The 23,559-nt window shown below is 43.1% G+C and overlaps 1 protein-coding gene across 10 annotated transcripts in view; it reads right to left on the bottom strand.

Annotated features, from left to right (window-relative positions):
* The window catches only part of RABGAP1L (RAB GTPase activating protein 1 like), a 206,524-nt gene that overhangs the window by 7,358 nt on the left and 175,607 nt on the right, over nucleotides 1-23,559 (bottom strand). For 7 of the 10 annotated variants that reach the window (XM_042819260.1, XM_042819259.1, XM_042819262.1 and 4 more), the window contains 5 exons: nucleotides 11,309-11,401; nucleotides 4,232-4,342; nucleotides 1,922-2,026; nucleotides 750-833; nucleotides 154-225 (listed from right to left, as the gene is read on the bottom strand). In XM_042819260.1, the coding sequence (XP_042675194.1) occupies nucleotides 154-225; nucleotides 750-833; nucleotides 1,922-2,026; nucleotides 4,232-4,342; nucleotides 11,309-11,401 (465 nt within the window). Of the gene's footprint in view, nucleotides 1-153; nucleotides 226-749; nucleotides 834-1,921; nucleotides 2,027-4,231; nucleotides 4,343-6,494; nucleotides 11,037-11,308; nucleotides 11,402-20,900; nucleotides 20,999-23,559 lie in introns of those variants that run through there. The other 3 variants (XM_042819266.1, XM_042819269.1, XM_042819263.1) reach the window with 3 other exon arrangements.

Genomic DNA, 23,559 nt, shown 5'->3' with positions numbered 1-23,559 from the left:
CATTTTTTTACACTGCATGAAAACATACGGGGCTGTCAGTGCAGCTGGGTGAACACTGTTGCAATAAGCTTCAATTCACATTTTGTTCTGTATCATTGGCATTCAGCAACACTTGCATTCAAACCATTCCACAGGGAGAAGCATTGGTCTCACCTTTACAACTTCCAGTTCATCCTTACTGGCTGTCTGTTGTTTTTCCAGCCTGGTGCTCAGCTGGGAACAAATCTGGAGCAGAGAAAGCACTTTCTTAGATGAAATGGACTTTACAAAAATATGATCTGTGCTTTATAGTAATGATTATTTTAGAGCAAACACTTATTAAATTCTGCCTCACTCAGCTACACGTGTTACCCCTTAACAAATTCACTGCTGGTGATAACTAAGACTTAAAAATAGCAGTATTTGATACAGAACCTGAACACAGGGACAAGAATATTTTACAGATTATCTGATTTATAATGTTTACACAGCTCTGTGTCACCACAGCAAAAACATAAATAAAAATCACTAGAAATAGTTTAAAGATAGATTATTTTGGTTTTCCTAAGTCAGCAGACCATTAGGAAATCTAAAACAAGATGTATCAAAAATTATAAAGCTTTCTGAAAGCCTGAAGTGTAATGTTTTTTTAAAGCTTTTTAAAGTTTATATGAAGGATGAGATGTGCAACTCTGACAATTCAGCTCTCAAAAGGGGCTGAAAAAACAGTTTACAAATAAATATGAGAAAGTGTCTTTATAGAACGTTACCTGTTTGTAGTCCGCAATAATAGCTGTGGTTTTCTTAATCTCAGATTCTGCCTTCTCCAGTTGCTTCCTGAAGACTTCCTTCAGCTAGGAATTGAAGGAGAGAAGTTACACAGCACACTGAATGAAGTTCTTGAAATGCATCATCAAATTGTTCTCTCAAAGACAGTCTGTGTTTGCAACATTTCTATAGCTTTTTCTTACCAATTCCCAGCTCTGGAGAACTGGAAAAGGTCTGATTCATTTATTACACAAATACCTACTATAACCAACAAGTCTCTTCTGTCGTACAGCGTATCACTGTTTAGAGAGTTCTCTGTCAAACAGCAGAGCATGGTTCAGAGAAGATAAAAGACAACCAAGTGGGTGACAAGAGGTATGGGCAGACAGGTTGGTTGGTTGGTTGGAACAGGGAGAAGAATCTCTCAGCACTATCACTCACCTCTGTAAATATCTGGTTTAGTCAGTGGTACTGCATCAAAACACAGTTAACTCATTCCTCTACTGTTTACAAGTGCTAAACATGAAGCATCCTTTCAGTAGGAAGAAGGCTTCCATTGCCTTGTATGTAGTAAATACAGATCCTGGCAGCCTCCATTTTAGGCAGAAAGGGAATAATAATTGGTTTGATTGTTACAATTACTGCTGTGGAATGGCAATAACAAAAACCACGGTACTGCTCTCAAAACATTCCAACGTGTGTGCTGCTATTCAGTATGTAAGTTATGTAGGATTAAAACTGCACATTTTGCTAAAGAACATGAGGTCTGGTCAGCAGCATTACTTCAACCCTCAACTCCGTCCTGTTGGTTCTAGCTTCAAAAAGGAACATCCACAGCTTTAATTCAGTCAAGTTGCGGCCTCTTACAAGGCAATGATTCTTCCAGCAACCTTTTCAGATAATTAAAAAACACCTGATTGTGCCTCCTTAGTTGTGATTGCTCTCCACCAGTGAAAATTCTTTCTATACTGGGGAGAGGATAAGATACAGAAAAGTGGACATTCAGGAAAACACTCAAAAAAACAAACCGCACACATTCAGCCTGGCACTTTGAATTTTTGCCACTGAATTTTGAGGACAAAAGTCCCTTCTGTAACTTCAGTTCATTCCTGCTTTTCTGATTAACTTTTGGTGTGCGTTCAGCTAAATGGGAAAGATGGGAGGAATGCCTCACCTGAGCAGTTTCCTCTTCCTGCTTCCGTTTCTCTTCCTCAGTCTCCACGAGTTTCTGTTTGGTCAGGAGAAGTTCTTTGTTCAGAACATCTGCTTTGTCTTCAGCCTAGAATGAGAAGCAGTGGTGTAAACCACGTTACCTGTGCCAATGCAAGTGCACTGATGGATGTATCTCACAAGTATCATGGATTCAGGATCTAGAGTTGCCTTTTCCTGACATCAGAGGGTTCACCCAATCTAGTTTGTAAATGAAATTCCCGTTTCAAGTAGCTGCTAAGATTTTCCTCTGTGCTTCAAAAACTCTGCAGAATGACCCTTTTGCCAAATGTTATCCGTACCCAGGTGACAGGTAAGCACAGATCACACATCCTCATACAAACCTAAGACAAACAGTATATAAAGTACTTTTGGTTGGCAGCAATATTAATCCAAGTGAGGGCAGCTGCTGCATAACTTTGCATACTGCAGAAAAAGTCAGGGGCCTGCTATGTACTTTACCATGTGCCAGAGCTTAGGTAAGTAGCAGAGACAAACTGAATCACCAAATAAGTTTGTTCATCAGTGCAAACAAGTACTTCCTGGAGAAACTTGACACTGTGCATGTACTGGAAAATACACTGGGAACGCTTTGGGATCTGTGAGCACTGTCCTCACTGGTCACCAGATCCATCACCAGGGGAGAAATGTATTTTTCAGTGCCTAGATATATTTCTGTTGGCTTCCCCAACTGGCAGATGCACACTGCATCGCACCGCATGTCCTCAGTAACTACATGGTAGGGCAGGCTATGGCCATTGACAAGTAATACTTCGCTGAAAATACAAGAGAGAAAATGGCATCATAAACAACAAATAACAGGAAAGAGCTTGTCTCTGACTTGCACTTCGTTTTGCTACACTGCCAGTGGTATCAGCTTATCTACTGCCACAGTGTGAATTATGAGGGAGGGGGCTGGTGGTGGCTGTGGGTAGCAGGCCCTGGCTGAAGTGATGGATTGAAGTCTCCTGCATTGCTTACTGTGTATTTGTGGCTGTAAGGGAAAGAGGAAAAATGAGCAGTGAAGGAACAAACAAGTGATAAGGTTGATATCTTAGAACAAAACGACTTGAGAATGACAAAGGTATTTTTGATAAAAGACCTGCTAAAGCCATACTTAGAAGGAATAATTTAAAATCTTTCCTCCTTTTATGTGGTTTTTCCAGGTTCCCCAAGCACCTGCAGTGGTGCACAGTCTCACCTCTCCTTGCAAGTGAGGAACAAAGCTTTTCTTTCAGTGCTGCTGACCTGTGATGGGGTGGGAAAGCTTCATGGAGTCCCCTTCAACTACAGAAAGATGCTAAAATGGAGGAGAGCAAAGAACAGAGCGGGCAAAAGTACACGCTCAGCAGCTTTGTCATGATACTGCAGAAAACAGCAGGGGCAGAAGCAGACATAGCTGTTACTCCTAGGGAAGACAGAGCACCGTGATGCATTGTTTTTGGCCTTTACACCACAATGTTCACCACACAATGCAGTATCTGCTTGTACTTACACATCTAAATGGCTCTGATTTTTAGAATCACATGAATGAAGATCAGTAGAGCCTAGCTGTCAGGGGTCTAAGTAGAAATACAACTTGCACTGCTCTCATCAATTATGTTTACAATTCTGAGGTAAGACAGAGATAGCCAAATAACTACTGAGAATCAAACTGAGAGTCTCTTGCAGGAAAAGATTTTAAATTACAAGAGGCACTACAGCTCTCACTAAGTAAGACGCTGATCAGGAGGGGTGTTACAGCATGGCCCTCTTGTCTTCTCTACTGCAATAACAGTCATTAAGGAATTTATCAGTAGTGCATAAAACAGATCCAGAAAGAGGAGGGTTGCACATGTAGTTCTCTGACATCATCTGTGACTTAAAGAGCTCTGAAAGCTGCCCCTCTATGCTCCAGTCTTCAGAGGAAACAAGCAGTTATCAGTGGATGCCAAAGAACACTTCTAATTTTTGTTGCCATGGATCTACAGTTAAAAAAATAAATCCATGTAAGGTAGGTAACTTCCCTTTAAATCAGTCTTTCAAGGAGCATATGACACCATTCTCAAATATGTGTTCATTCTTTGGTACACCTGCATTCATGTGGAGAGATGGCTCTCTGAGTGTGACTAGAAATAAGGTTGTCAGGAAGACGTGGGTACAGATTATAATGCTTCTAATTTTGTATTGATGCTTTTACTTGAGCCTACAACCTGTTATGAAGCATAACCTGGCTCCTAAAACTGGCACTGATAAGCTGGAGCTTGGACACATCTCCATGACAAATCCCCGTTACCTGGTCCAGGTCATTCCGTAAGGCAATTTTGCTCGTTACAAGCTCATGGGCAAGGTCATCGTTCTCCTGCTCCAGCCTCATGCTAGCTTCTTGGAGCCTGCGGTTTTCCCTCTGCAGAAAGAAAAGAACAACCAGAAGAGAATATTAATTCTTATCAATATTAACGAGTGATAAGTGAATATACTGTGCGTATAAAGCACCGAGAAGGCAAAAGTGCACATTAAGACAGGACTGCTGCTCTGAGAAACAACAGTGAATTAAGCCAGCAGTGCAAATGCAGCAATTCCACTTACATCCCAATGGATATATTTGAGTCAGGCTAAGTGACACAGTGATTGTAGGGCTTCTCTGTCCAAAGTAAACTCAGTCCTCTCTGTAAAAATGCTTCGTTTCTGCTTGCTCATCATCAAAAGAAATAAGGCAGATAAAATCCCACCAGCAGCAGTAAACAGGGAAATACTCACAATAAAGTTCTCAATCAAAAGGACAAAGCTACCCTCTCCTCCATTTTACAAAACTTTGTCTGCAGGTAGTTCACAAAAGCAGTCCATTTGTAGATGACATTACGCCAACCGCTCATCTTCTGCGGGACCAGTATAAAACCATAACCTGCGCCTCCATTTGCATGCTCTCTCTACAACCTGCACCAGTGACAACAAGTATGTTTTAAGGGTTCCTGCTGGGCAAAAGCACCAGATGAAGAGGGGCTGTCACTCCCTAAGCACAAATTCAGAACATCTTCTGCAGCTGATGCATGGCAACACAAAATGTAGAACTGCAGGCCCCGATGCTCCCCTCAGCACAACCAGACCTGTTCCACAAAGGAGGAACTAATTTACGCAGAGCACTAACTAATGAGGGTAAGTGCATGGGGAAAAAAAATTAACAAGGCACATTTCTTAAAAATCAGTTTAAGTGACTGTTCTGGAGATGAGAAGCAGAATTCCATTCAGAAGGTATCTGTGGGGTGGTGGGCTTGCAGAAGTCCACATAAAACACTCCGCCTACAGAAAGCACAGCCAGTTGAGCCAGATGCAGCTCCCCTCCTCAAATACATTTCGAGAGAAGTACAAAATTTGCTGGCCTTTGTCACACAGTGACTGCGAAAGAGACAGCAGTTGGAATTTGTGCACTATGAAAATGACAAGCTCACATGGAAACCTGTAGATGGAGAAATGGTAACCTACACAACAGCATCACAAAAAGGACACTCCAAAGGTAAGTTCCGCTCTCCAAAGAAAAACAGTAAAAGGGAATATAGATCAGCAATGTTTTCCAAGGGTTGCTCAGTGAATGCTTTTCCACACAATGTGATTTCTTTGCAGAAGCGTACTATTCACCAGCCTTCACTTCCTCCTGCTCAACAGCTATGCTCACATATTTTGCTCCTTCCGAAGCTCACGGCAGTGAAACTGCTGCTTTCATCTGTTGCAAAAAACCAAAAATTTTGCATGTTCGTCTTAAACAAAAAAGGACAACTCTGGCTCTGAGAGTATGCTAAAAAAGGTCTCCTCTTTGTGTTAGCTTCCTCTGTGGCAGGAAGCAGAAATTGTGCAAATACATTCTCCTTAGTGTGACCTTATTGTGCAAATAGATTGTGCACTGCCCTGCACAGGAAAGTCAGCTTGTTTCCTCTCTCAAAGACAGTACTTTAAATAACTTTGTTGTTTTCTTTTTTAAATAGGAACTGTAAAATATTTGTGTCTCTCACAGTTAAAATAACCATTGCAGAAAGAGGGGATTTTTTAAATTTTAATCACATTGTGTTCTGCTTGATACAGGGAATTTTTAGAAGTGGAACTATCCTGTAAGGATAGCACGTACTTTAAAGCATAAAACTAAATTGCTGTCTTCAGTAACAAGAAGCTCCAATGCATCTTTACTTCTGTACAAATTCAGACCACCCAAGAAACGTCGTTTTTACAGACAAGGTTTGTCAGTGAGCAGGTAACAGAAAGTCTCTTCAGTTCATTTAGAAACTGGGACTGAATTAGGGCTGTACTGCTGTCAGATGCTACAGCGCCAATACCTTTTCATAGGGATGTTGCTTAGAGCAAAAATAACCCAGGAAGAAGTTTGCTGTAACATTTTTGCTCTGCTTTCGCCAAAAGCTTCGGTGTCCGCAAAGCAAGCTGCACAACGTGAAGTCTGAAGTTCCTGCTTTGCATTTGCAGACAAGTGGTAAGCAAGCTGCGTGGTTGGAAATGCACTATCCTCCTCTTAAACTAGAACTGACATCTTTAGTAAGTTAAACATCTCTTACCTTGGGCATCCAGTCTAAGAGCTGAGTCTCTCATTGGGCCACCTTTACTCTTCCTCCATACAGGGCAGTGTGCACGATTAGATGGTTTGTCCTTTCCAGCTCCTCCCCCCTGATCTAGCAGTGAAAAACTGCCTCCTTCCTCAGGAGGAAACTCTCATCTGCTTAAGTCTAAATAAAACCTAACGTTATACAACAAAGATAAAAATATCGAATGGTGCTTTTTGTATCCAGCAGACTACTTCCGATGGCTCTGAAATGCATACAGGTTTTATAAAATACCGGTTGCGATGGAACAGAGTTCAATAGATGGAGCTGGTTTGTTCCAGCAGGACTCACAGGCAGTATTTTGTAACCTGGCACGAGCACTCGTCAGACCTGCTAGATGTCTTTGGTATAAGCAGCCAGCTTCCTGCCTTTTTTTTGCACACTGCTAATAATTCACTGACTGTGCCGACAACTTCCTTCTCATCAGCACCACCCAGTTCCTACGATCATTAAAACATGATATTCCCTCTTTCCTAAATTCCTCCTTCCTGTTACAAAAAGCATCCCGTGAACTCTTTTAAAAGGAGGATACTGCATTTCCAAGAGGGACAAACATTGCTGGTACGAACAAACACAAAGAAACTTACCTCCAGCAAAGTCACAGACCAAATACTGCTTTCAACCATTGATGTAAAGACAGTGAAAACAGGATATAAAATATTTTTAATACCAGCAAAATCAGAAGAAAAAAAAAAAAAAAAGTTGCCAATTCTTCAGTGGGTCTTTAGTTCCTATTTTTTAAAGAGGATATTCTCCAGCTTCCATCACACACTTGATGGAAAGAAGGCAAATTTGAAAGCAGGAGGCAAGCCTCAGTTCAGGGAGACTGAAGGGCTGAAACTCCACCCTCTGCTCCCAACCAGCCAGCACAAAGGAGCAATACCAGACACGATCAGTGATGATGATGCATCCTCTCTATGCTGCTACTCAAGCTGGGTGTAACGAGTCACAAACCTTGTTAAGCAATTCAGTGTCACATTTTTGGGGTAAGCAAACACCCAAACCACAGATCTTTGGCAAGAACAGGTCCTCGGTGGTGTAATGAAAACACTGCTTACAATTCACTTTCCTGATGCAATCAAACTCAAGTCTTTGTAAGCCCATTGGGAAGAGCCCTGGATTGCAAGGGCAGCTCTAAAGGAAAACCCTGAGAAACACCATCTAGAAAGCCAAAAGGCTTTTACACCACTACCCAGGAAAACCTTTCGTGGGAAGCAACTCAGAGGCTCCTGGAAGTGGTTTGTGTCTTTCCTTGTTGACTGTGAACATAAGGTCCCAGAAGGGCACTAGCACCTTCAACAAATTGAACAAAAATAAACAATCAAACAAAAAAACCAACCCAAACCAACCCACAAACAAGAAATCCCAACGAGAGTTACCTCATGTTTTCCCACATGGCAGTTACCATTCAGTTACCATGACTCTGAATAAAAACGCTTCCACTTCAAAGACAGAAAAAGCTATTATGTCCAAATCACACATTTATTCAGATAGACAACATCTCTGTCACACAATGAAGTCCATGGAGGAAAATGCATTTCTACCTTCAGAACAAAGCCTTGGGCACAAGCAGGGTCCAGCCAACTTTATCTGGATATTCTCCCTTTTATTTAAAACAAAAGGTTGCTGAGCCCAACTTCAGCAATTTCTTAGCAAGTCAAACACAGCCCTGTTACATGAGATGTTCTTGAACACAGAAAAAAAAAACCTGTAACAATATATAGAAAATATCAATCTGAACCATGCTGCTATTTTTTTTTTCCTGCACATACAGGTCACTTTTTTTTAACTGACTCTTTTAGGCAACTTGTTCTTTATTTTAACTAAAAAGTATGAAATTTGGTGGCAATGAGCAATTTAGAACGTGTTTACTTTTGCACCCTTTAAAAACCTGACAGCATTGTGAATAATGACTTCTTATGAATAATGAAAGATGAAATTACCTGACCATGAAAATGTGTCCATAAAAAAATATACTTTTCCTACATAATACCTGTAGATACAGAAGGAAATAAACACCAGAACATATGGCACCTGTTAATACTGTTCATACAGCACATCTTACTGTAGCATGCAAACTCAACCTGTCAAGGAAATGTGACTGGTTAATGTCAGGTGTGACACAGCAGCAGTAGCCCTTTTTTGGAGTTTATGGGGAGTGTGGGGGTGGTGGCTCTGCAGGAGCGCCCTGCTGGATGCACCCAGCTGCCCTCGGGCACGAGGCATCTCCTTCCTGGCACTGCTCCTCAGCCCCAGCGTCACTGCGCTCAGGAATACCAGGACAGGAAGAAGCTGTCGTGCACTCCATGGGTCATGGTCTCTCTCCCTGAAGTCAGACTGCTCCTCAGTCTCTCTGCATCACCTCCTGTGAGCTCTCTCCCTGCTGCTCACAGGGCAGCGGGGACAGCAGGAAGAGGCAGCAGCTCGGCTGGAGCCCTGCTGCCACCACAGAGGGTCTTGCTCTCATCTGCTCCCCAACAGGGAGGGGTCTTACTCAACACATCCTTCATCCCTGCAAGTCAGGAGCGCCAATACAACACCATCACTGAGTACATCCCTATGGTCCTGACAAATCTATTGGCAACAAAAAGCACAACACACTGCAAACAGCAAAAACTGTAACAATTATAACTAAAAATTGTTAAGAGGCTGCAAGCCTGTTTCCTTCTCAACCTCTAAGAGGAACATTCCAAGTGGCACCAGGAGTCTGAGCAGTCCCCTCTTCCTAGGTAAGTAAACGTAAGCAACACAGTGTTCTGGAAGGTTACAAACAAGGTGGACCTCTAGGGCAGAGTGCACACAGAGCACACAAGGCCAGAGGAGCTAACAGCAATGCTGTGCTCAGAGGCAATATACTGGCTTCTCACCAGCGCTGTCTCCAGCATTTCCCTAACCAAGCCCAGCCAGGCAGTCTAACAGTGACACTGCCAAAATAAAATACATTTCAAACACAAGGGCTGCTGTGTGATCATTCAAGGGACAAGCGAAGCTGGCTCTCCATGTTCTGTCCCTGAGGGTCCACAGCTTGCATTTCCTGTTACGCTTTGGAATCTCTCCTGAAATGTCAATTCTCACCAACCTCAGCCTGACACACAAATAAAAAACAAGCAAGCAAGACAACGGACAGAGAGCACTGACAAGCATTACCACACCACATCAATCAGCTGAAGAATGAGTCTGAACTTGGCATTTAATGTGCAGCCAACAAGTTACAGAGCCTACCTAAGCACACCATCAGTAAGCAGAGCAGACCCAACAAAGGCAGCTGGGCAAGTGCAAGCCAACAGCTGCGCTGTGCTCTTGGCCGTGACAGGGACTCACACAGGCAGTGACCACAGAGCCACTTTCTATACCCTCATTTGCAGTTTGGAGATGATATTCTTCACCACCCATCACCAAGGATTAACCAGTTAATACATTTCCACAGAGCTTTAAAGAAGCCCTCTTTGGCTTTTAAGTATTAATTCCACAGTAGTAGAAGCGAACCACTGGAAAAGAAGTTAATCAGCAGCAAGTTGTGTTTTTTTCTCAATGTTCTGATCATCAGCTCTTGGCAGTCCCAGTTCTCAGAAACAATAAAACATACACTCTTTGACATAAAACAACTACACTTAAAACACTGTTTTTCCACAAGCAAATATTACCTTTAAAGTCAGTTTTACTTTCTTTGTAACAGTAACTCTATCTTATCATATTTACAGTCTTTCACACTGTGGTTTTACGAACACGCCGCACTTTCCTTGTGCTCACATACCATGTAAACCTGTGGCAGCACCTGTACTTATTTACTAGCCCGCACTCTGGGCAGACTTTGTACCAACACATAATAAGGCACACTAAAGAACGGCAGGAGAACATCACAGGTGTAGATAAGCAATGTCAGTTCCCAGCAAAACCGGGCAATATCCAGAAAGGTGCTTCATCTTTGGCAGCTTTTCCCAAGAAACACTAACCTCTTTGTAATACTGGGTAAGCAATAAAAGAATCCTGGACACTGTGTAAAATATAAACCAAGAGGCAGAGCCTCCATCACACAAAAATCTGTGGTAACAGAATGTAGCAGTAACAATAAAACGAGCATATTGGAAACAACGCTGATCCAAACTTATCAAGGACTAATTTTTTTTTTGTCAACTGTTGAGCTGTCATATTAATAACTGAACTTTATTCTTCTGCTGCTATTTATGACTATTAATTCTATTGCAGTAGTATACTAGGACCCCAGAAGAACACTGGGTCCCACTGTACTAGCCATTATACTGACATAAAATTACTAACATTTGCTATGAACAGAGTTGAGAAACAAGGACATATCAAGCCAAGGAAGAGTGCATCTTCCAAAAGTCTCTGTGGATGTTACTGTACACAGCTTGGGCTAGAACAATGTGTATTTTCTCCTTTCTGTGTCTGTAGCTGAGAATCACCCTTTGTTTCTGCGTCTCAGGAAGGTCTCCCGTAAAAGCGCAACAGCAGGAGAGTTACCTACAAACATATAAACTGAAAGAAGAAAAATATTATATGTGGCTACTTGAAAATGTCTTGAGGCTAACAAATTGTGATTCAAACACCCCTGCAAAAACACTGAGTGTTCAAAGTGCTCGTTCAGGAGAGGGAATGAGTTTTGCCTGCCATTTTAATTCCCTGAAATCTACATCAGCAAATCCTGGAGAGGTGAGGGTGGGAGCACACCTCTGCCTAATGGCTGGAACTGCATTTCTCCCCATGTCATTCAGCAAACGAAAAAGGTTCCCACACAGCATCTCCCGTACCTTGTATCTGTCCATAGGATCTTCCTGCTGCAGCTGACTCTCTCGCATTGTTTGGTACTCTCTCTCATATTTCTTCAGTTTTTTTGTTGGCACCTGTGGGACACATTTGGAAGACACGCATTTAAAGATCAGAGAAACACCAGAAAGGCTTTCTGAAAGCTCTGCCTGCAAGCAAGAAGCAAAGGAAGCGCTGGAAACTGCTGCTGAATTAAGTTGCTCCCCATTGCTCCCTCCCCCCTTGCTGAGCAAGCCATGTCACTTACCGATACACTGCAGGCTGGCTGAAATCTTTCTGTGCCTATTGCTGTTAATTTTTCAAATACTTTGAGACATTGCAATAAGAAACAAGAACAAAATGGAGCCAGAGAACAGGGAAGAAGAAAATATGCTTTGATATGAAATAAAGTGCCTTATAAAAAAAAAAACCTGCTAAAATGAATTAGAAGAAAGAAGTGTGAGTGCAAAACGACCGGAGAATTCCCTGGGGGAGATGAGAGTAATGGTTTTTATTGCTGGAAGAGTATTAATGTCTAAATTACTAGCTTGCGACCAATGCCCTCGTGAAGTCTGGCACCACACTCCTCGGCAAAGGTAGAGATGCTGCAGTGCTTGCTGCCAGCCACAGCAGGGAAACAGAGAGGCAACAACACTGAAATCACAAGCAAATTCAGTAAACAACAGTGCGTAAGGATAAGGTCCCAGCAAGCTTGGTTTCTGGGAAGACACAGCTTTGAACATGAAACAAGGGACACAAAGAGCACCTGTATTTTCTACAAACCAAGCACAGAGATCCTGTGACCTTTCACCTTGGTACACTGTGCTATGTGACCAGCTCTCTGGAGGCCTCCAATAGCATTACCATGTCCCTTCTGTGCAGCGAGAACCCAGCCCTGCTAAGAGTGGCCTCAAGGGCTGGCACCCAGAGAGATCACTCACACCACTGACCACTGTGACTCATAAACGCTCTTTCTCTGTTATGCACTATCTCCTCCTCTCTCATATATTGATCTTGTCTAGCCAGCTGCTGGCATGAGGACATGCTCCTGTCACCTTGCCTTAGGACACAAAGTTACTGCCAATGAGCAGTTATATGTTTACATGTAATTTGGGTGTTGTTTTTCTCTTGTTGGTTTTCAATCCAATACCTCCTTCCTCTGTGATGCAGGAAGGGACGAGGCAAGGTCCTTGGTACAGCAGAAAACATGAAACCTGTGACCTGCAAAGCAGCACAGAGCTGATAAAGCAGCACTACTGCTTGCAGCTACAGATGGAGTCAAACCAATCCCCCACAAATAAAGTGAGGAGGAAAGGAGAAACATAAAAACTTTCAGCATTTTGGACAGACATAGAAGAGAATTTCCCTTTGATCACTCTTTACTGCAAACCACAACGAGATGAAAATGATTTAATCAGGAGAGTGAGAATGTTTTTATTTTTCAACAGGGCAACATTCAGGAAGCAAAACCAGCCTGCTTTGTTTTAGCTGCAACTTGATGCCATTGATGCTATTTAATAATCAAGAATAAGAAATCATTTCAAGACAGAATTTTAAATGATGTGAACCCATCATATATCCAATCTTCATCTATTCCCAGCTTCCACAGTGCTCGCTTTAATCTTGTTCAGACAGACAGATCAAGGTTCTCAGGCTGGAGCACTGAGATCCTCCAGACTCAGCTCTCCTGTGTTATTTTGTCATTCTGTGCTCCTATATGCTACCAGCACAAAGTGAAGGTAAATATGGGGGAGATGTCCTGGAGCTGTATAGGAAAAAGGCACAACGCGGGTGTAAAACAGAAGAGGATCTGTACAACTACATATTTTCCTGTATTTTTGATGTTTTTAATGAAGACCAAATCAGTCTTTAAGGTACAAATAAGAAATAAACCTCCCTACAGGAAGAGACAAGCATCCCCCAGCAAACAGCCACGCAAATACTGTGGTGGGAATCGAGCCCTCCAAAGGGATTTCTCAATACCTGGTAACAATTCACACCAACCACTCTTCTGTTTCACCTCTAGGTTTCAATAGATAGCCATGAGTGGGACCAAGCGTGGGTCCTCTGCGGCCACCAGAGGGATGAGCTCCCCTGTATGCAACTACAAGAGCTGCCCATGATTGCAGAGCCTGTCAGCTGGGATGAAGGCAGAGTGACACTTCACCTGTATTAACAGTAAATCATAAGCCAGGATCAAACCAAAGAGTGCAAACATTGGGGCATAGGGGAATATGCAATGACAGTCAGAAAATGGTTGCCACGTATGCTGAAAGAATAACCTGACTGGTACATTAATGCCTGCTTATGACACAAGTTTGTCTCAGCTGAAAAGTAGCATCTAAACACAGTGAAATTCCATCTTGAGGATTTTGAGGAAAAACAGTTAGAGAAACAATTCATACAAACCATTTACCCCATGAATATAAACCCAAAGCAGTATAGTTATAGCTCTGGCAGGGACCAGGCTCCACTGTTACTGTCCATTCAGCCGCAGTACCCAAATGAGCTTAATAGTTTTTCACAGAACTTCCTTCTTCTGCACACACACTGCTACACTAAAACCAAAAAATAAGCCTGTTTTCCTATTCCCTGGAACACTGTGGATTCAACAAGGGGCTTCTCTTTAAGCTCCTCCATCAGAGCACAGTGCTAGCTATGCTTCAGTCTTCATGGGCTGCTCCTGAACAAAGCATGCTCATAAATTTTCTGCAAAAGCTTCTGCAATATTGATTTCTTCTTTCTTTAGCACCACGGTTATACCGGCTAGAACTGACGGTTATCAAATTTAGGAGGCTCTTACAGTTTAAAACATGGCTCATCTGTTTATCTCTTCTTGACACGTGTTCTTTTATCATGTCGCAAGCAGTTGTATGTACAGGAAAAACACACAGAGCGTCTCGATAAGACATCCAAGCAGATGAACTGAACAACAAATCCTCTTCCTGCAAAAACAACATACGAGTGCACAGAACATTCAGGGATGCACTGCAGAGAGCTGATAGGCAGCAGGTGAGAAAAATGCTCTGTTGTTAACTGGCCCTTGTTCAAACAGGGCTGGAAAAATCTGCTTCACCCTTCTCTAGCAATCCTGCTCACTGGCAGCGTGTGGAGCACCAGCATTCAGTCAGCTACGGGAGACCTCTTCCTCATCCTGCAATTTCTTTGGCTGTTTACAGGCAGTTCAGCCTGACCTTGCAGGATTAATAAGTCACACATCAATGATTCCTTCCTCCGAAATGTTTTATCGCTCTAATGAGGCACAAGCACTCAGAGAAGGTAGTTATCATTATGTTCATTTGACAGCCAAAGGAAATGGAAGCAGAGATGTAAAGTGATTTCCTGAACATATTGAAGAGAGCCAGAGGCTGATCCAGAGAGAAAAACCCCATTACCTGATCTCCAGTTTCCAGTAAGGAAATAATAAGTGCCACACAGTGCACTTTTCCCAGCTCCCCTCTCCTTTTCTATCTGGCACTGCATAAAGAGTCCAAAAATACGCAGTCCCATCTAGCTACCAATGTAGGCAGCAGCATTCAGTTACCTCTGCACTCCTCCTTTCAAAATGATGCTTGTTTCTCTGAAGTGTGTCATACGAAGAGAGCAAGCTTCAAGTAGAACCTTAGGAAGGAGACTGGTGATAACACATTTCAGATCTCACACGATGCCTTCATTTGTTGCCACACTGATTTGTTCTAATTAATATTTAATATTTAAAAACACCTAAATCAGGTTCAAGGAAGGACAGTATGATTTTGTTCATTTAGCCAAACTAAGGCTCTAATGTAACAAAAGCAGACGAAGAAACTGAGTCATTGCTTCCCTGCTCTGCCTAGTCATTGCTATGGATAACTGTACCACCCATCTTTACAAATGCGGCTGCCAAAAACCAAGAAGAAATACTTGGCAATATCTGTCACTGGAAATAAGATTCAGAAGTAGATAAGCAATTTATTTTTCTTTTGGGAGAACACAGTAATGAAAAAGAAAGAATAAAACCGACAGTAACATGTTGGCACAAGAGACTTGTCTCTTGGATTTGATTTTAAAGGGGATGAGTGGGATGTCATCTATAGATGTTATGCAAAGCAACCAGAACAACTTGATCCCCTATGAGATATTAACCACAAGCGTGAAATCTCAGAGGAAAAAGGCCAAATCAGAGTTTCCCCGCCTGCAAACGCCTGCAGAACAGACTTTGTATGGTGAAGAAACGCAAGGATTTAAATCAGCTGCTGCCTAAAGAAAATCCAAAAGCTGGAACAGGGTTTGAAGAACTCCCACCGCTCCTTTTGTCACTGTGCAGCTAAGGGCTTGCTGATAACATGCTGTTTCTCTGCAGGTTTGAAATCCAATGGAACAACGGGTGTTGCTCTTTCACCTCGCTAAAGCACCACGGCCGGGATTCCAAGTGCCCCACTCCAAAACACAACCACCAACCTCATTAAACATCACCCAATCCCTGGTTTTGGGGCAACGTGGTCAACTAGTTCCTGGGAAGCAGCCTCTTACCACCTGATTCCAGCATCATCCTCCCTGCAGCCCGGCTTCAGGTGAATCTGCAGTATAAAATCTTCAGGGCTCAGGCTGATTGACCACCTTTCATCACAGTGGATAAAGGTGAACCCACAGTACTGTTACCCTGCTCCAGCTCACGAGTTGCATGCAGCACAATAAAAGCCCTGAATGTCAGTTGCTATTTTACTGTCTGCACTGACAAGAAGGAGATGCTCCCTGAGATTCCTTGGAAACATTCACTATGCTGGAGAGACTGTCTGCTTACCATGTGTCTGTCTGAGTGCCAGCTGCACAGCACCACCTCTATCTTGCATTTGGAAAAAAAGAACCTGCAGAGATGCTCTTTTCATACCAGCAAAGCAGCTTGTCCCAAAGCAGCATGCCTAAGTACTGCTTCACTGCAGGAAGAATTTTATTCTTGCTGTATATCATCCCTTTGTCACTTCTGTAGGTCTAAGAACTCTCAGAGAGAGTCTTCAGGATAACAGAAATCCAATTTGAATGCAGGGTGGAGGCAAAGCAAATCAGCTTTGCTTTGAATTTTTATTTACCTTTTCCACTTCACCCACACATTAACAAAATATATCAATTGCAGCTAAGACATCCACAGGAATTTATACGAAGGGTGAAAAGGAGCAAATTTCCAGAGCACCTGCCCAATCAACTGTGATTCAGAACAGCAGTGGCTGCAGTCAGTGACTCTGCTTGATTTCCAACACCAGATTCTTTTGTCAGCTTCTAATCTCTCTACTGCATTTCCATTCATCTAAACCTGCTGAACTTGGCAGAACACATTATTCTTCCATTGCCCCTCCATTTGAAGATCTGCTTACTTAGGCTCAGTTAACAATACAGTTAACTTAGTTAAAAGAGTAAGCTGAGACCAAGAGATATGCAGCAAGCCTCATTATGCAGCAGCACAGGCAAAGAGAACAAGAAATTCACATTTCCTGAGCTGCAGCTCTGAACCTTGGAGTGTACTTACGCACTCACTGCAATACTTCTGTGTTACAAGCACAGGTATGGACTGCAGAGGGATCTGCATTAAAAAGGAAGTAAAATATTCATCTTCAGATCCACAAATTTTTCAGCATTCCAAAATTCATTTTCGCTCTGGGCTATTGAGGGCTTCTTATCCACTTCAACTCAGTTTGTTTTAGCAAACAAACAAACAAACAAACTACAAAAAGACCAACCAAGTAACCCAAGAACCATCCTCTGCGGCTTAAAAGCAGTGCTTATAAATGGCTGATTATTTTCTATTGTCACAGCGGATGTCTTGCAGCTCACACAGACAAGAAGTGCTTCCTCTCACAGATACAAGATTCAATATTGAGAGGCACACAGCGAAAGGAAACAGCTACATTCAGGAAACAGCCACACTGACGTTGTCAGCAAGCATCCTTTTGCATTTAAATCAGTTCTGGTCAACAAGAGTGCAGTGGTTAAGGGTAAAATATTCAAAACATTCTAGATGGAAAAATATCTGTATACAGGTCATTTTTATTACCCAACAGAACTTAAAAAATGCCTGAACAACAAGGTCTCTGCCACAAAAGATGATGCAGTCTAATGACTCCTATTTATATACCCATAGGACTCAGAGCAGGAGCAGGTAACAGCAGAACTGGCACACTGACCAGAGCAGATTTTCCATCACATAATTATTATGGTTGTACCTCATAGCATTACATTTCCCTGAAAGTTTACAGTCTTCCACAAACCTTCCAGTGCATTTGGTGCTACAGGTTACAAACACACTTCTTGGTGACCGTCAGCTCTCCCCCAGGTTGAGAGGCACCATTCCCTGATTTTGATCTAACCCACATCTATGACAATGAAAAGAAATCAGGGGTGGTAAATTATGCCCAGCAGTAGCACTCAATGGAGAAATCCTGTCCTGCCTCAACACAGAGAAAGCAGTGACATTTAGTTAAAAACAGTGGCATAATTCTGCTTTTAGGATAGGAAGGAATGCCTTGCAGCAGCAGTACAAAGCACTGTTTTAGAACAGCACTTCTCCTGGCCATGCCCATACGGTTTACTCAGTAAACCCTATTTACAGACAGGCTGGCTGGCCAAAGGTTCCTGTGCAAGATACATCATCTGTACACTGGTTGTTGACACATCAGCTACTGCTCTCCCCCAGTTCCACTGAGGTCTTTTGTCCTCACGTTGCTGTGCCAAAACCCTCATGACTCTGATTCATGTGCAAAATATGACTACTGCCTCTCTGTGCAGACCCACCAGCTTTTCTGAAAGACAGAAATCTGTCATGAGCAGCAGTTCTCAACCCTTATGCCATGACTCCCTCCTGGCTCCATCACTCTGGTCCTTGTCACTGCAGTGTAAGCGTAGGGATCTGGGATGAATAGGTTGCTGTGGCCAAATGCAGGACCAGACACTTGGTCTTGCTGAACTTCATCCCATTGGCCAAGTTGAGCTGAAGCTGGGCTTTTGCCTTTCTAATTTTCTCCCTGCAACCTTCCTCCCTATCCTCTTTCTTTCCCTACTCCATAAATGCTGCTGTCCAAAGCCTCAAAATAAAAACCAAACTGTTTTAAGCAGCAGATTGAATGACAGGGGTTTTGAAAAAGCAAGAGAAACAACATCCAGCTTCCAAGGTACCAGAAAGGCTCACTGAAGCCGCATATAGCATTCCACTCTGATCACTGATGTGTGCCCTGCCACGTTGTATCTGCACTCCTTCATATGCCAAGGATTCCTCTATGCCTTTAATAAAGCTTCAAGCTTTGCCATATTTGCACCTTTCAGCCTCTGTGGGACCTGCAAAGCATCTCACCACAGAGCAGGCAGGTGCCTAGAGGAAGACCAGCAGAGTTTAGAAGCCTTAGTCAGCCAGTAGCATGCTGTAAGTAGCTGCTAGAGAGCACCTCTAGGGAAGGGAACATGCAGCAGCACTGCTCATTGGCCTCCAGGAGATCCAATCAGGCATGCTGATTTGAAGATCAACATGCAGAAGTCTTTCATATATATGATACAAGATATACATATAAAGTGTGTATATATGTTTTTTTTTTTTCTTTTGAGACTTGCACTCACCCTTTACAGCTATCTGAGTCTCTGTTAGGTTTAGTCCATTACCAAACTCAAGACTTCATGCAGCAGGGCACAGCCCAAGAGCAAACCAAGCTCTGACAAAAGCAAGAGGGGCATCGGCAGGAGGGGCTGAAGATGACATGGCCATACTGCCAACCTCAACTGGAAAGCCAATCCCATCTGAGCAGCACAGATTTCCTTGCTGAGCTCTCTGACCCAGGCCTGCCTCTCATCCCCCATTCCTCTTGGCAAGGATAAAAACCACGATTTTGGGACGACAAAGCTCAACGCTGCAGGAGCTGCTATGACAGTTCAGCCTGAATACAGACAATCTGAACGTGCTTGTTCATTCCAACACCCTTTGATGACACACAGGGTGAAGGACAAACACCGTAATATCTTAACTTGACATTACTTTGGTGACTCTGCAGTGACTTTTTACACACAGCTTTGCTTTGACATATCTAATGTGTTGCACTGGACTTTTCTCAGCACAAAAGACAAGCTTGCAGGTTTGAAGCAATGGCAAGCTGCATAACCTGCACTCAGTATTGTATTTATTTTGTTGTAAGTTCATATTGACACAGCTAGGAGGAAGCAGTAAAGAAGATTTGTACACACTGAATGTGCATGAAAGAACAAACAGGATAACAAATACTGAAATACACATCTTGAGCACGGCGCTGATACACATTGCTAAATTCTTCTGAGAACTGGGTTCAAAGAGTGAAAACAGTCACAGACAACAAAGACAAGACTTTCAACTAAGACATCCACCTGCATGAACTTTACATTCATTTTCTAATAGTTCAGTAATTAGGCTTTTGTAAATAGATTAACTGTCTTTTCATCTAGTTTTAGTGCTTCTTTCAAAGTGGATGAGCCATAGACCATGGAGACATTAAGAATGATGAATAACTGCATTTCTTATGATTGCACACAGGTTTTGGTTTTATTTACGGCTTTAACTAAGGTGTAATGTATTACATTAATCTGCAAAACACGAGAGTGAGGTAAGAAAGCTGTAGGGTTTGAATTCAAGAGCTTCAAATCCTTATTCTGACTGACTCTGCTTTTTCATCCTGTGATGGTTGCTGTATCTAACAGACTTGGAGTGGCTGTACCATGTACCTGACCTACCTCACCTGTGGAAGTAAGCTAAACTCTGCTTTACATAGGATTTCTGATAAGCCATTACTCTACTTTAAACCATTTCTGTATTTAAATGCTAAAATGTGGTCTAACACAGCAAAGTTACTCACCACCCGCTCTTTAGTTTTAAACATCCATAATGATACTCAATGCACTCCAGATCAATTAAACTAAAGAGCTGGTGAATCAATGATACCTAGAAACCTATTGCAGATTTCTTCTCCCAAGTGTGCTTATAACAACGCAGAGTTCCTAGATTACCTGGAAAAGCCTGTATCAATTTTCCTGGGATTATTTGTTGGAAGAAAATGAGGAAGCTCCAAAATACTGAAATACTCCTGAGTGCTTAATCACAAAGACTGCTTAAATAATTGCTTCTAAATCCAATTACTGTACAAGGGCAGAAAGAAGAAACATTTAAACATGAAGAGGACGTAAAGTGAAAGTAGCACAGATTATTAGAAGAGGAACAAAATAAATGAAATAAATGAAAATGAGAGGGTTGGCGACCCTGCCCACAGCAGGGGGGTTGAAACTAGATGACCATTGTGGTCCTTTTCAACCCAGGCCATTCTATGATTTTATAATAGAAGTTAAAAAGCAGAAGATAAAAAATTTCAAGTTTAGCCTAAGGAAGGTCAATAAATATTTTTTCCTAGAGCTTGGTGGGAATGAAAGGATTTCTATGTTGTTCATTTCCAATAATACTTAGAGATGTGTGATGCAGAAGAGCCAGAAGTGTCCAGAGAACAGCTCTGATGCATTGAAAACAAGGCAGTGCAGTTTCAGGCAGTGCAGAAGTGTTAGCAGAACTGACAGACAAGCTCTCCGGCCCACTGATGCTCACTGAACACAGAAGAGACTCACCTAGACTTGAAGAAGATTCTGCATTACTGATATTTAAGAAGCACAAATCAAATCCCCCAGACCCCTTGGCTGGTAAGTGAAACCCAGAAAACCCCCCGTGCCATCTATGAAAAGCTGGAGCCAGCTCATAACAGGCCTGGGAACACAGCTGCTTCCACACCCATTGCCATTGCCAACTGCAGGTCCCACTTCACTCCTTATCTCCAGGGCTGATTACTGGGCTGACTGATAAAACTTCACACCCATAACGGACTCCTCCAGCACATGACAGATTTTAAATATGACAACAATAATAAATAAATAAAAAGCAGAAAAGTGCACAATAGCCACGAAGCATGAATTACACAGCTTGGGAATTGGGTCAGATAAACACCGGCAAAGGGAATCGTTACTCAGTGGTATTTCTCATTTTTTGGTCAGTGACATTTGAAAGGGTTTCTTCTGGGACTCATCAAACATTCAGCATTGTTAAATGTTACATCAGTGACTTGGAAGTGGAAAATAAAATCCTGTTAATGAAGTCTGCAGATGACAAGTGGGTAAGAGGAGGGTAGGAACAGAAAACTGCTTGGATGGATGCAAAATGTTGTGAGACATCTCATTCCTGTGCAGCACAGCACAGAGCCAGGCCTGGACCAAGCTCACTGAGGACAGTGAGTCTGCACAAGGACAGGAAAAGGACAAAGGAAGAAGTTTTTAACCCCAGGTCATCATTAGGAGACCAATACTGGAATATGATATCTGATCTTTCTACCTTCTCTTTTCTCTACCTTTCTCTTATTCTACCTTGATTTCAGCAAGGCATTTGATACTGTCCCCCACGACATCCTTATCACAAAGCTGAGGAAGTGTGGGATAGATGAGTGGACAGTGAGGTGGGTTGAGAACTGGCTGACTGGCAGAGCGCAGAAGGTCGTTGTTGGTGGTGCAGAGTCCGGTTGGAGGCCTGTAACCAGTGGTGTTCCTCAGGGGTCGGTGCTGGGTCCGGTCTTGTTCAACATCTTTATCAATGACCTTGATGAGGGGATAATGGCCACCCTCAGCAAGTTTGCTGATGATACGAAGTTGGGAGGATTGGCTGACACGTCTGAAGGCTGTGTTGCCATTCAGCAAGACCTGGACAGGCTGGAGAGCTGGGCAGTAAAAAAACGGATGAGGTTTAACAAAAGCAAGTGTAGAGTCTTGCATCTGGGGAGGAATAATTCCATGCACCAGTACAGGTTGGGGGATGAGCTGCTGGAGGGGAGCTCTGCGGAGAGGGACCTGGGTGTCCTGGTGGACGACAGGTTGGCCATGAGCCAGCAGTGTGCCCTTGTGGCCAAGAGGGCCAATGGCTTACTGGGGTGCATTAAAAAGAGCGTGGCCAGCAGGTCGAGGGAGGTGATCCTCCCCCTCTACTCTGCCCTGGTAAGACCTCATCTGGAGTATTGTGTCCAGTTCTGGGCTCCCCAGTACAAAAAAGACAGGGATCTCTTGGAAAGAGTCCAGCGGAGGGCCACGAAGATGGTGAAGGGCCTGGAGCATCTCCCCTATGAAGAAAGGCTGAGTGAACTGGGTCTGTTCAGCCTTGAGAAGAGAAGACTGAGAGGGGACCTGATACAGGTCTATAAATATCTAAGGTGTGGGGGGCAGAATGGCGAGGCCAGACTGTTTTCAGTGGTGAGTGGAGACAGGACAAGGGGAAATGGCCGGAAACTGCAGCATAGGAAGTTCCACACAAATGTGTGCAAGAACTTCTTTACAGTGAGGTGACGGAGCACTGGAACAGGCTGCCCAGGGAGGTGGTGGAGTCTCCTTCTCTGGAGATGTTCAAGACCTGCCTGGATGCCTACCTGTGCGACCTGCTGTAGGGAACCTGCTTTGGCAGGGGGGTTGGACTCGATGATCTCTGGAGGTCCCTTCCAACCCCTACAGTTCTGTGATTCTGTGATCTTGCTATATGCAATATGCATTTGGGATAAACAAAAAGCATGCAGAGCAAAGCTACCAAACTGCCTTGTGCACAGCATAAATGCCTTACAGCAGGGGGCTTAAGAGCTCAAGCTTCTCGGCTTGTACAAGAGAGCAGAGAGCTGAGCTGCTCACAGCACGCTGGTACCTGCACGGGGATAAAAGCCATAATAGCACAGAATGCTGCGTTCTGCCAAAAAAAGGCATGCTGAGAACCAAGATGAGAAGCTGAAACCTGAATATATCGCAGTGAGAAGTTGGAAGCGTATTTCCAACAGCCAGAGATGAACAGATTTCCATGGAAAATGACATCTTTCACAACTCCTGCCAAACTCAAGTGAGAGCTGTTTGCTTCTCCTCTGTATTTTCCCCTATATCTTCTTCCCCTGTTTGATGACGCTGCCAGATACAAACTGTACCACAGAGCATTGAACAGAAAGATGAAAACCAGCCCCACACACACCAACCCACAGCAGGGCAGGGCTGGATGCCCCACAGTAGCTGACTCCAGGCCCCAGGACTCTCATTAGATGTGGCTGCCAGAATGTACTGCACATGGAAGGCTTGGGACAGCAGAAAGCAAATGGGATGTGATGCTAAAGCAAAGAGCCCCAGGGAATTTGGTACCAATCTTCATATTTAATCACAGATGAGTGAGGGAGGTCAAATAAGCAGGAACAAGTAGTCAAACTGCACAAGAACTACACAT

The sequence above is a fragment of the Centrocercus urophasianus genome, unplaced genomic scaffold (genome assembly GCF_019232065.1).
Source record: "Centrocercus urophasianus isolate 14NV4802_14NV808 unplaced genomic scaffold, USGS_Curo_1.0 seq_18, whole genome shotgun sequence".
NCBI lineage: Eukaryota > Metazoa > Chordata > Aves > Galliformes > Phasianidae > Centrocercus > Centrocercus urophasianus.
This window is presented reverse-complemented; position numbering and strand designations above follow the sequence as displayed.